Here is a 12,127-nt window from a genome sequence, read left to right on the forward strand (position 1 = left end):
TCACAGGACGTACTGCATCCAGGAAATGTCGCGGTCGATGCTATCTTCATTAGAAACGACACTTCGATGCAAACTCCAGGCTCACAATCGAACCCTTTCTACTACCTTTCTACTACAAAAATGGCGTCGGCGGCCAAGTCGTCAACCACTGCTACGAGAGCGATTATCCGCCCGAAAACCCATGCTTCGAAGGACTCTCGTCTGGTGTCGCTTGCACGGTAAGACAGACTTCGTCTTTCTCTCCGATTCTCGACAAGAACATAAACTTACTATACCGGTATTGTACAGTAGTGTCAGTCATCTAGTAATGTGACGTAACCCGGATATGTGCATGATGGTAAATTCGATAATATTCAATAGAAAGCAGTCGACTGGTTGTAGAATCGAGATATGCGCAACTAGTTATAGTTGGACGTCATTTACGCTGGGAAAGACGCTTGTTTCACTGCGTTATGTACCCGATATAGAAATAACAATAATATTGACGTTCTAGTCACTTACCGCCTTCTGTTTCAGAATTTGCTTGATGGCGCTTCGCACATTGGCACAGTATTCGATGGAATGTCAGAGTACACCTCAGAGTCTCGTCGTGGCAGCCTCATCTAGAGAGACTGCTCTGCCTCATTTGAGTGCGACCATTGCGCGCACACGAGTGCCGGCATGCTGTATGTCATTCACGCTTGATTCACGTCTCGTTTCAGGTACGACACGCACAACGTGCCAAAAACCATGAGCGTACAAGGAATCTATGACACACCAATGTTCACGATGGTGTTTGGTAGCGCAGAGGAATACACCGATTACCTGATGGAGGAGTCGGGAGAGTCGAAGTCGTTCTTCAGAAAGTCGACGAGCGTCACAAAAGCGTACGGAATGTCGGAGATTCACACCAAGAACTTGTACATGGGCATGGTGGTCATAGACATCGCCAGGTGCGTCTGAACGCTTAGTAGATATCAATCAGTTTCTGTCTGTGTGTGAAGAATGATGCGATTTTTAGGTACGAGTTGTTTCTGGATGCCATTGGGTCCGACCATCTCAACCCCGAGTTTCTCAAAGATTTTATGAGCTTGCCGCTACAATACTATGCACCGGGAGGTCCAGACTTACTACGTGAGTGTCAAGTTTCATCGTTTGTGAGTTGTATTTGCGTCATTTCGTTCAGTCAGAGGCGTAGGAACCTAGACAAAGATTTGGCTGAGGGGGCACACATTTTCCTAAGACCGTGGCTCTGCACAAGACTAAATGTACATATGCTGTCCCTAGATGCATGCTCCACAGTGTCAGTATCTATGTCTGTCATTCTTGACAGCTGGAAAAGTTGAGGGGCATTTGCTTATAAGTTCTGATTATAGATGACTTCGTTCTACGCTGGGGAACTCACTATATCAAAGCCAGTCTGTTCGGAGGTCAACTCGAATTTTGCAAGGTCGGATCCAGAGAGATGTATCAGAGTAAGGAGGCGTCTGCTGAGGAAATTCGTGAGGACGTGGAGCGCTTTTTCCACAGCTACCACTCGGTAGAATTCAACAAAGTGACAGTGGAAACGGGAAAGATCACTGAATGGGAGTCCATGTCTCTATCAGTGGCAGGAGGCGAGCAGGAGATTGTTTCAGCTCTGGCTTACATGTATGCACCCGGATTCAAGACAGCATTTCTCTCTTGGCTCGACTCTCTAGCCAAGTATCCTAAACTGTATAAGTTTACCCTAAACTGTATAAGTTTACCCTTGGACGTATAACCGATCTTGTCGACTTCAAAGAAAGTGATCTCTTTCTTCAAGAAGATGCTGAACAGAAATGGGGCTGTGAGGCTAAGGATGCGAATGGTGATTTAGAGTTTGATGAAGACAGGAATATGCATTATTACAATATCAGTGTCGAGATCACAAAGCCTGGTATAAATGCTACAGCGGAGTGGGTGCAGAAGAGGATCTACTGTCCTTACTTGGATCGGAAATAATTGACACATGAAATACAACTGCAAAAGAAGGCGCTGGAGATAGCTGTAACTGTGTACCTAGAGGAGGTATTGTTGTCAGTGTGGTTGTCTAGTTGTACATTTTGAGTCACCTTCTGTTGTATAGGAACCTTTGTCAACACGATATGTGTATGTTTCTTTGGGAGCTCTTAGCTTGTAAGAGTGACGAGGAAGATGAAGATTTCGTACCATTTAAGTGGGACGATCTCAGTGGGGAGGGAGACAAGACTCTTAGGGTGGAGTTTGATATGTCAGCATCATTGCAGGGATCGGGTGGTCTGTTAATTCCCGAAAAATCAGTAGGGACATAACATTCCATTGACTTCTTTATCTCTACAACGGCTACAACAGTGGTGATTTGGCATCCAAGAGACTCTCAATGCTTGGTCTTGTTCTCAATTATGACGCTAACGGAGGCATTATGTTTGTCTCTATGGATGGCTACAATCAGAGCACTTAGTGACATTAAAGAGTTTGGAATCTCGAATCGGGGAAGCATTAGCAAGAGTTTACTAGTTGGAAGGAGATCCAGATACTCTGAAAGAGAGGGACTATCCCTGTAATGCACAATGGTCGAACAGTCGATGCATGAAATCCGATCAGTGTCTTCACTTTTCCGCAGCCACAGCAGAAGTGATCTTTGTAACTCTGGCAGCCAGTCTGGTTGATATCACCACATGGTAGTACATGAAGATATCAATCAGTCAAGTGGCTGTATATAAGGTTGGCTATAATATTATTCATACGTTTACTTCCTATACTATGTTCTCTTAGGAAAGAGAAAAGAGAAACTCAACGAAGTAACTGGTAGCTCTTAGCCTCAGAGACAGGACCCTGTTTTGAGACTTTGTCGTCTGCACTCACAAAGAAGAGACGAATGATGGATACATGCAGGTTCTGTATGGCACCACAGCCACCAGTGGTGGAGACTCGGTTCTTTTGCTCCCCTTCTACGATCCTGTGAAGGGGTCCATCTCCATCGAGTACTTTGGGTTTGGCAACGGCAATGACGATGTTCAGATTGACGACATCGAGTTGAGAGACTACAATGAAAGCACTCTCGTCTGTGTCAGAGATGATAATGGAATCTGCATTCCGAGAGATTGTCCACCCTAGTGTGATACAGTTTTGGGTAAGTGTAATGGGCAGTATTCAATGGCAGTTGGTCATTGATATAAACTTAGTGATGTTATTGGACTAAAATGTCAATTCGTTTACAGGTTGTCGTGAGGAGGAGCTCGCTATATAGTTGGTGGGTGTGCAACGAGTAGAAGAGATTGACTACAAGTAGGTCTTCCTACTAAGACACAAAGTATGACCTTTGCTGTTGCTGTTCCTGTTGTGTAGTATCCTTCCTGCTGTAGCATTTGCTTCTGCTGAGCCTAGGGAAATGGAAATATTTGTGAGGTTTCGTGGCTGGCAGATGTAGTTATTGAGTAATTTAAATGTAGTCTGTCATTGCATTTTGGTCCGAATTGGCTGAGTTGCACAGTGTGTCTGGTTATCTTCATGTAGTTAGGTGGTTGGTTGTAATGTTGTCTACTACAGATGACACTTGTCGCGTGTTAATTAAAAGGCTAAGTTTCAGGTGCATCAGCAGCTGTGGAACTGAATGAAGACCAATGATGAAATGGTGGTCTAGAGCACAACTAGTCTATCCTTAGTCCAAGTGAATCTAGCGTCGAATCCGTGAGCTTGGATCTGAATTCTAGCTGTACTTCGTGGACTAGACGATATTTTGGGGCGGAGTTTCTAGAGCATGCGCAATCTCGAATGTAGCACGCACCTTTCGTCGAGTCCACGTTTCCGGGTCTGCTTCTGGATTGTGGATCATCTTTCCGTTGACCAGTCTGTGTGACTAAGTTCACTACTTACCATTCCGTGCATCTTGTGAGAGACGTTTGCCTGCGTAGAGACGCATAGGAAGCCATTTCTTGAGTACGGCTTCTCAAGGGTAAGAGACTGCTGTTTAAGCTTAAGTCGCCTGATTCACACCCTGAACAGATACACGTGGAATGGAAGCACAGACTACTCATTGTCTAGTGATGGATCAGTTTTAGCGAGTGAAATCATGCCACCTGGGAACCTAGTTGAGGTAACTAGACATGTTACATGATGTAGGACGTTCCGGGTTGTTTCTGGGCAGACTAGCTTGCTTCTGTATATATGTGATTGGCCAAGTTGAAGATGTTACTGTGATAACTTGCACTCAATAGATACTGACGCAGATCAGAGTACACACACTACAGTCTGTATATTACAATTAGCACTGCTAGCCTACAAGTCCCAGCAACAGTTATATCTAAAGTAACACAACACACGCGCATTAGCTATTCCATAGCTGCAATGTCTAAATCATAAAGCAGAGGCTATTCTACCTCATCCTCAGGTCAGTTGCTCAAAACATGTCTAGAGTCTATAGTGATCCTATAGAAGTGAAGATGTTGATTGTCGAAAATGTCACTGAGGCTGAAGCTGATGGTTTACGTCGGACAATTGAACAGCAAGCAAATGAAATAGTGGAACTTGAAAGCAAGATTAGAGTTCTCGAGTAAGACCTTGCATCTGCAAAGTCTGAGTTGCACTGAATCGCTCAACACACTGCTAAATGATAAAATCAAGTTTTACACAGGTTTTGTGTCGAGAAATGTGCTTGATACAGTGGAGTTGGATTGAACCAGCAGCCAAGACTATTACTCTGTATAGCAAACAAAAAATCAGGCCAAGTACATCGAGTGATCTAGAAGCGCTCATGAGCTCACCCCCTTCCATGAAGGTTGAATAGGCTAGACGAATTTTTGCTGACTCTAGTTCGACAAGATACACAGTTTCACAGTTCCACAGTTCAAAAACGCTAGATGGGAGAAACAAGTAGTCCTATTCAGCCACACAGTGCGTCACGTTCGGTTACCCCGAATGGGTTCCCCTCCGCAAAATCTTCACCTGATAAAACTTCCATCGCTAGGCAATGAGTGGTCTGTCTTTCCACTCCACGTGTATCTGTTCAAACTGTGAATCAGGCGACTTCAGCTTGAACAACAGTCTCTTACTTACCCTCAAGAAGCCGTACTCAAGAAATGGCTTCCTACGCATCTCTACGCAGGCACAGTCTCTCACAAAATGCACGAAATGGTAAGTAGTGAACTTACTTACAAAGTCTAGCCAACGGCAAGATGATCTACGGTTCAGAAGCAGACCCGGAAACGTGGACTTCGTACATACAGCGAGAGATCGGCGAAAGGTGTGTGTTACCTTCCAGATTGCGCATGTTGTATAGAAGCTCCGCCCCCAAATATCGTCTCCGGAAATAGTTCCAACTCATAGCATCTGGGGCACCAGACAGCCTTACAATACGGAAAGAGCAAACTCCGGCTAATTACCTAATTAGCTAACGATGGCACACGAAACGATGAAAGACTTCAAAATTTACCTACACTGCCTATTCTTAGTCCCAGCAGCTAAGCACGATTGTAGTTCTAGTGCACGTGATCGCTCTCCGCTTGTTTTTTGCTGGTACACTTGTCGTTTGTTGTCACGTGGCGGCGCGCACGAGGAGCCAAAGAATCGTCTATGCATCTCTCACAACGCATGCAGAAGTTGCATTGGGTGCACAACGCACGCAGAAGTGGGTGCAAAATACGTTCTCCCGCGATCCTTGACGTTTCTGCATGGTCAGTGCCCGTGCGTGGCTACGCGCTACCAGTTCGCTCAGCTAGACTAGATAGTGAACTGTTCAATAATTGCTAGTACAAATTCAATTAAATTAAGGACACTGTACCCAGCAAGATGCCTCAGACCGGGCTCTGATAATTATTCCAATCGCGAGCACCGGACAAGACAAGCGCAAGAGAGTCTGGGGACAGACTAGTTACGGAAAGTAAAGCAAACACTTACTTGTTGTTGGAAATGTGATCTCCTAAGACACGTGTTCGAGGTTAAGCCCCGCTGAGATGCAGCTGTGTCTAGTGTCGGTCTTTCAATTTTCAATTTTCAATTTTCTATTCATGTTAGAAATTGAATAAGCGAACTGCGAGTTCAAGTTTCTAGTTTTGACCACGTAGGTGCCTAAATATCAAACTTTAAAAAATAAATCTAAAGGTTACAAGAACCAAACATCAAAAGATGAAAAACAATTTTACAAAAAATATAAAGGAAAAAACTACAAATTAAAATTTAAAGTTAAAACTAATAAGAATGCAAGCAAAAATTAAAAATTAAAATAAAATTTAAAATTAAAAAAAAATTAAAAATTAAACAAAAATAAAAATAAATAAAAATTGAAAACATAAAAATTGAATGTAGAAAATTAAAGGGCCGGACCATCCACTGACCTTGTCTGTTTGTTTGTTTGTTTAGTTAGTTTGTGTAATGTTGTCTGTTTGTCTGTCTGTTTGGTTGGTTGCTTGTTTTGTTAGTTAGTTGTAAATGTTGTTTGTCTGTCTGTTTGTTTGTTTGTTTAGTTAGTTTGTGTAAATGTTGCTGTCTGTCTGTCTGTCTGTTTGTTTGTTTATTGTTTAGTTAGTTTGTGTAAATGTTGCTGTCTGTCTGTCTGTTTGTTGGTTGTTGTTTAGTTAGTTTGTAAAAATGTTGCTGTCTGTCTGTCTGTCTATTTGTTTGTTTGTTTGTTTATTTAAATTGTGTAAATGTATCTGTTTGTTTGTTTGCTTGTTTTGTTAGCTTGTTGTAAATGTTGTCTGTCTGTCTGTTTGTTTGTTTATTTAGTTAGTTTGTGTAAATGTTGCTGTCTGTCTGTCTGTTTATTTGTTTGTTTGCTGTTTAGTTAGTTTGTTGCAAATGTTGCTGTCTGTCTGTTTGTTTGTTTGTTTAGTTAGTTTGTGTAAAGGTTGCTGTCTGTCTGTCTGTCTGTCTGTTTATTTGTTTGTTTGTAGTTTAGTTAGTTTGTGTGAATGTTGCTGTCTGTCTATCTGTACATTTGTTTGTTTGTTGTTTAGTTAGTTTGTGTAAATGTTGCTGTCTGTGTGTCTGTCTGTTTATTTGTTTGTTTGTAATTTAGTTAGTTTGTGTAAATGTTGCTGTCTGTCTGTCTGTCTGTTTGCTTGTTTGTTTTGTTAGTTTGTTGTAAATGTTGCTGTCTGTCTGTCTGTCTGTCTGTTTGCCTGTCTGTCTATCTCATTTATTGAAACACAAACTCTACGTTACATTTCTAACACTAAATACAAGAAATCTACTGAGTTCAGCTTTAGTTTAATGCAAACTGCTTTGGTAGTCTCTATTGTGTATGTTCTCATCTTCTTCTCCAGGGACGACACGTGTCAGCTTGTGGAGGATGACTCTAGCGTTGCATCGTTGTAATATTATTGAGAATTTTTTCTCCAAAAACCTCTAAAGTCAGCTTCATTTGTATAGCCTTCAATGTCCCTTGATCTTCTGGCTAGTTTGTTTAGATACTTGGTAGCTTCTGATCCCCATGTTCCAAAATGTTCAAATACCAGAGGAGTGAAATTGAGGCTTGATGTATTGCCAGCAAGTTGTTGTTTTTCGTATTTGATCATCTTCCTTTCCTCTCTTCTTGCTGCAGCAAAACCTTCCTCTAAAGCTGCCTGCCTTAAAGTGTCTTGGCTGAAAGGATGAGCCATAGCCACATCAAGGTCATAGCTACACCCAGAGTCATACACAACTATGTCTGGTCTATTCTCATTTCCAGAGTAACAATGTCGAGGTTCTTTCTCGTGATGAATCTTTAATTCATGTAGACAAGTTCTCCATGCATTTACAATTTTATCGTGTTGCCACACAGGCCCACCTCCATGTTTGCATGTAAGAAGATGATATTCATCTGCCAACTTGCCACATTCACACTGGATGTTCCAGTTGACAAAAGGTGCAGGTATGTCCAACCTCAGAGATGCTGCCAAACAAAATTTGTCGGGTTTCAGTGCAATAATCTCTTCAGTAGGAATGGCTTCCAGCCATGACCCAGCTCCCTTACCTCTTATTGATCTATATTTAGCCGCAGCTCTATCTGATTGAGAAATCGAAGTTTCCAGGCAGGAATTTACGTTTGTCTGATGTAGTTGACTAGATCGTTTTTGGTGTAACTTCTTGGGCTGTTTGACAAACTCACTTAAATGTTGGCAATCATCACAACCAGTAGACTTGACAGCTCGATGAATATCGGCTGAGATCTTCAAGATATTATCGGTTGAAAGCAAGAGTGATACATCGTTAGTCAAGTGAGGGAACCTAGTAGGCAAGTTTGACAGAGTATGCATCCATCCTCCTAAAAACGCGAGTGAAGCAATAGCATCGACCGATGTCATTCCAAATCCTCCTAATTTGATAGGAAGTGTTGCCTGTTTCCACCGTTCATCGACTAATGATGGCACTCCCAATATTTTACAAAACGTTCTTCGAGTCATGTTGTCATGTATTTCAGCTGCAGACTGAAATAAAGATGGTGATACTGACCTAGCCAAGTAATTTAACTTGGGAACATGGCAATGACGTAGTAGAAGACATTCTGACTGAGGATCTTCTAATTGAGACAAAGCAGAGCAAAGTGATTGACCAGAGTGAGCTATGTCTTCAGACTTGGAAAGGACAAAGGAAGAACTTCCCACGGGAATGCCTAAGACCAAAGTCCCATGATTCGTCACTTGGAATGGGCAATGTTTGGTATTAAGTGGGTCAGGAGTAAACAGCTCACATTTTTGATCACATATTGATAAGCCAAGAGGAGTAAGAGATGAATTCAGATGTAAGGCTGCATTGACGGTTGCATCGGGTTCACCAAGTAAAAATGTCATCTAGATATGCTAGTACTTGAACTTTGTTGTGCTGTAGTTGTAACTGCTTCAAGACAGGATGCATTGTGAGGGAGAAAAGAACTGGACCTAACGGGTCTCCTTGGTGGACTCCTTCTTCTGAGTTGATGAGGACTGTTTCTTCTCCCATTTGGTAAACAAGATGACCAACATTTGCATATATCTATTTGACATGATTTAATATTTCAGGAAAAGAAGATTCTACTTGCTGTAGTAGGTTTGATCTATTAACGGAATTGAATGCATTTGACATATCAGTTTTGAGTAATGCCCAACTGGGATTAGATTCAAGGGCTAATTGGATATGATGAACCAACATTTCTGATCCTCCCTCTACTGCCACACCATGCTGAAGTGGTGACAAATGATCAGCAAAATTGCTCTTTAGCTGATTGCATATGACTTTAGCTGTTATCCGACGAAAAACTTCACCAACAGCAATTGGCCGTACATCTCCATTTTTCTTGGGTACTGCTATGAGTCTGGAAGCTGAGAGAAGAGATGATATTGAATGAGGTAAATGACCCCTAGCAATGACTGCGCAAGCTTTGTAAAGATGGTCACTGACAGAGCATGCCCCCAGTAAGAGGCGAATGTGTTCATATCTCCAACCTGATGGACCGCATCCAGATCCTCGCGGAGACCCGCGAATTGAGCTGAACAAATCTTTTTTTGACAACTGAAATAAAGTTTCATTCGAACTGATGTTATCATCCAGATCTCCAGACCGACACGGATGCTTAGCTGTAAGCTTGTCTCTGGTATCAAGTGATGTTGGAGCTAAACCAGGACTCTTGAGGATCTTTGCTGCTCTTGATATTTCGCCACATCTTATTAGTCGAGTAGCTGCATTCTTCCGTGAAGATCCTTGATTTTGATGTAAAACCTTGTTGTCTGGAGTGTTGAACTGTAGCAATTCTTCCCATTTGTAATCTAAGAATTTTTCATAGATTAATAAAATTTCACGTTTCTTTGATTTTCCACCTCTCCTTAGAGGTTGTAGAATCATTCTCGGTAGTAATAATAGTAACTTCCAAGCGCATTCATCATCAGGGCAATTGTCTATTCGACGTAGCGGGATTGCGCAGCAAGCTTGAAATGTAGATCTTAGATTAGCTGATATTTTTGGACTGTTCTGGGTGGTTTTGCACGTAGAATGGTGTCAATCGACAAGCTAGAAATCAAATCCCAAGCTTCAGCTTCTTTAGATATCTTCTGCTATTTCTTTGAGAAGCTATTCGTCGACAGAGCAGTACGGCAAGACACCGGAAGCTCACCATCTCTTCCGGAGGTGATGCAATTCCTTTGCGGAAGTGGTTGAGAATCAGCATTGGTCTGATGAGAAGAGGCTCCATAGGCATTGCTACATTTAGAATAATGTTGTTGAAGGCGTTTGAACCAACAGCAGCATTTGGGACACTGGATGAGGTCGTGATTCGTGATGAACGATGACGGTAAGGCGGTAGGGTCATGATGTTGACGTAAGTGATCTAAAACCCGTCTCAGAGCTCCGGTGAAGACGCAATCAGAGATAGGGCATTGTTCTTCTTCTTGAGATGATTGAGACATAGCCAAATCAGTAAGAGAAAACCGCGTGCGACTAGAATCCCAAAAGAAGCAACGATAAAGAGCTAAGACAAGCTGTCTTCTCAAGAAGCGACGTTCGAAAAGGATTGAGCAAAAAAAGCAAGTCGAAGAGAGAAACTACTAATAACGAACAAGCGATTCAAGTACGTTGACCCGCCATCCACATCCGGGGTCTGTCTGTCTGTCTGTCTGTCTGTCTGTCTGTATGTATGTATGTATGTATGTATGTATGTATGTATGTATGTATGTATGCATGTATGTTTAGTTAGTTTGTGTAAATGTTGCTGTCAGTCTGTCTGTCTGTTTAACTGTTGTTTGTTAAGTGTTTAGTTAGTTTGTGTAAATGTTTGTTTGTTTAGTTAGTTTGTGTAAATGTTGTCTGTTTGTCTGTCTATCTGTCTGTCCGTTTGTTTGTTTGTTTGTTTTGTTAGTTTGTGTAAATGTTGCTGTCAGTCTGTTTGTCTGTTTATTTGTTTGTTAAGCGTTTAGTTAGCTTGTGTAAATGTTGCTTGTGTGTCTGTCTGTCTATTTGTATGTTTGTTTGTTTAGTTAGGTTGTGTAAATGTTGTCTGTTTGTCTGCCTATCTGTCTGTCTATTTGTTTTTGTTTGTTGTTCGTTTGTTTCGTTAGTTTGTGTAAATGTTGTCTGTTTGTCTGTTTATCTATTTTTTGTGTTTGTTTGTTTGTTTGTGTTTTTTTGTTAGTTTGCGTAAATGTTGTCTGTCTGTTTGTTTACTTGTTTATTTGTTTGTTTGTCTAGTTAGTTTGTGTAAATGTTGTCTGTCTGTCTGTCTGTCTGTCTGTCTGTCTGTCTGTATTTCTGTCTGTCTATATGTATGTATGTATGTATGTCTGCCTGTATGTTTATCTCTTTGTTTGATGGCTGTATGTCTGTCTTTCGTTTTGTTTGTTTAGTTAGTTTGTGTAAATGTTGTCTCTCTGTCTGTCTGTCTGTCTTTTCATCTGTCTGGGGTGGAGCGGTCGATGTCTTTTCGAATTCGACACTATCAACGTGTCATATCGAGTATCATTGGAACCATCGAAGACAAGTCGAGGTACCGCCTTTTTCGTACGAAATGTCTCAAATGCAACCTATTATCTAGATACATTTTTACACCAGCCAAAACCTTCTAGTAAGATTTTAATATTGAGATTTTAAAGAACGGATACACGTAAAGCTATAGGCTCCGGATTAAAGTTGTATACTGTTTGTGCTACATTTTCTTGCGTAAAATCCGTTTCACCCCCCCCCACCCACCCACCCCCGAGTTCAGTCAACAACGGTCAAACATTGGCTTGATCACATCCGGCTGCCGTCCTCACTTCTTTTACGATCTAGATTACGTCTTCATACTCTCTGTCGGAGCGATAGAGCGCACGAAACTATCAGTATATTGATGTCCGCAAGTAGTGCGCCATGACTCTCCCGGAAATTTTAAAAAACGGGGCGTGTCAATTGTAGCCTCGAACTTCCACACCAAAAAGCGCGCCGTCAGTTAGCAGTTCAAGCTCTTCGGACGGAACTGTCGGAATCAGTTCAAACGTGCAGTTACAGAAATAAATCGAACGCAAGTTCTAGCAGTTCCGTACTAGAACTGCCTGAGAACGCGCCCATAGTCAGTGAAGTAAGTTTTGCGGCTAACGATTGAAAGTTTTAGCAAACTGATTCCGGGTGGTCGAATACAAGGGTATCTCAAAGGGCTTCTGAGGTATATATCATATAGTCAGTGCTCTAGAGGTCAACAATGAGACAAGGTCGCCTCTTACTGTTACAC

General features: G+C 41.8%; 1 protein-coding gene and 1 long non-coding RNA gene across 6 annotated transcripts; one reads left to right on the forward strand and one right to left on the reverse strand.

The window, feature by feature from the left end:
• Window positions 1–819: 819 nt before the first annotated feature.
• On the forward strand, window positions 820–3,447 carry LOC134182456 (complement component C8 beta chain-like). 3 transcript variants are annotated; one of them, XR_009970334.1, is made up of 6 exons: window positions 820–932; window positions 1,001–1,113; window positions 1,356–2,028; window positions 2,087–2,703; window positions 2,755–3,112; window positions 3,201–3,447. XR_009970334.1 is itself a non-coding variant. In XM_062649858.1 (4 exons), the coding sequence occupies exons 1-3, from the start codon at window positions 874–876 to the stop codon at window positions 1,739–1,741; spliced, it is 558 nt and encodes a 185-aa protein (XP_062505842.1). In that variant the 5' UTR covers window positions 826–873; the 3' UTR covers window positions 1,742–2,028; window positions 2,087–2,704. The 3 variants fall into 3 exon arrangements, 1 of the variants encoding a protein (XP_062505842.1); XR_009970335.1 differs by lacking the exons at window positions 820–932; window positions 1,001–1,113 and adding an exon at window positions 1,167–1,247; XM_062649858.1 differs by lacking the exons at window positions 2,755–3,112; window positions 3,201–3,447 and having other exon boundaries at window positions 826–932; window positions 2,087–2,704.
• A 768-nt stretch (window positions 3,448–4,215) lies between these two features.
• LOC134182599 (uncharacterized) lies at window positions 4,216–5,230 on the reverse strand. 3 transcript variants are annotated; one of them, XR_009970365.1, is made up of 4 exons: window positions 5,134–5,230; window positions 5,035–5,075; window positions 4,924–4,980; window positions 4,216–4,834 (listed from the first exon to the last, which is right to left on the reverse strand). It is a non-coding gene; the product is annotated as an uncharacterized LOC134182599 (long non-coding RNA). The 3 variants fall into 3 exon arrangements; XR_009970366.1 differs by having other exon boundaries at window positions 4,216–4,678; window positions 4,743–4,834; window positions 4,924–5,075; XR_009970364.1 differs by having other exon boundaries at window positions 4,924–5,075.
• Window positions 5,231–12,127: the final 6,897 nt, after the last annotated feature.

Source organism: Corticium candelabrum, chromosome 7 (assembly GCF_963422355.1).
Source record: "Corticium candelabrum chromosome 7, ooCorCand1.1, whole genome shotgun sequence".
NCBI classification, from domain to species: domain Eukaryota; kingdom Metazoa; phylum Porifera; class Homoscleromorpha; order Homosclerophorida; family Plakinidae; genus Corticium; species Corticium candelabrum.

Coding starts and splice junctions, on each gene's coding strand:
- LOC134182456 (XM_062649858.1), top strand. CDS start 874: ATGTCGGAGATTCACACCAAGAACTTGTACATGGGCATGGTGGTCATA. Junction 933..1,000: donor GTGGTCATAGACATCGCCAG/GTGCGTCTGAAC, acceptor TGCGATTTTTAG/GTACGAGTTGTTTCTGGATG. Junction 1,114..1,355: donor GGGAGGTCCAGACTTACTAC/GTGAGTGTCAAG, acceptor TTCTGATTATAG/ATGACTTCGTTCTACGCTGG.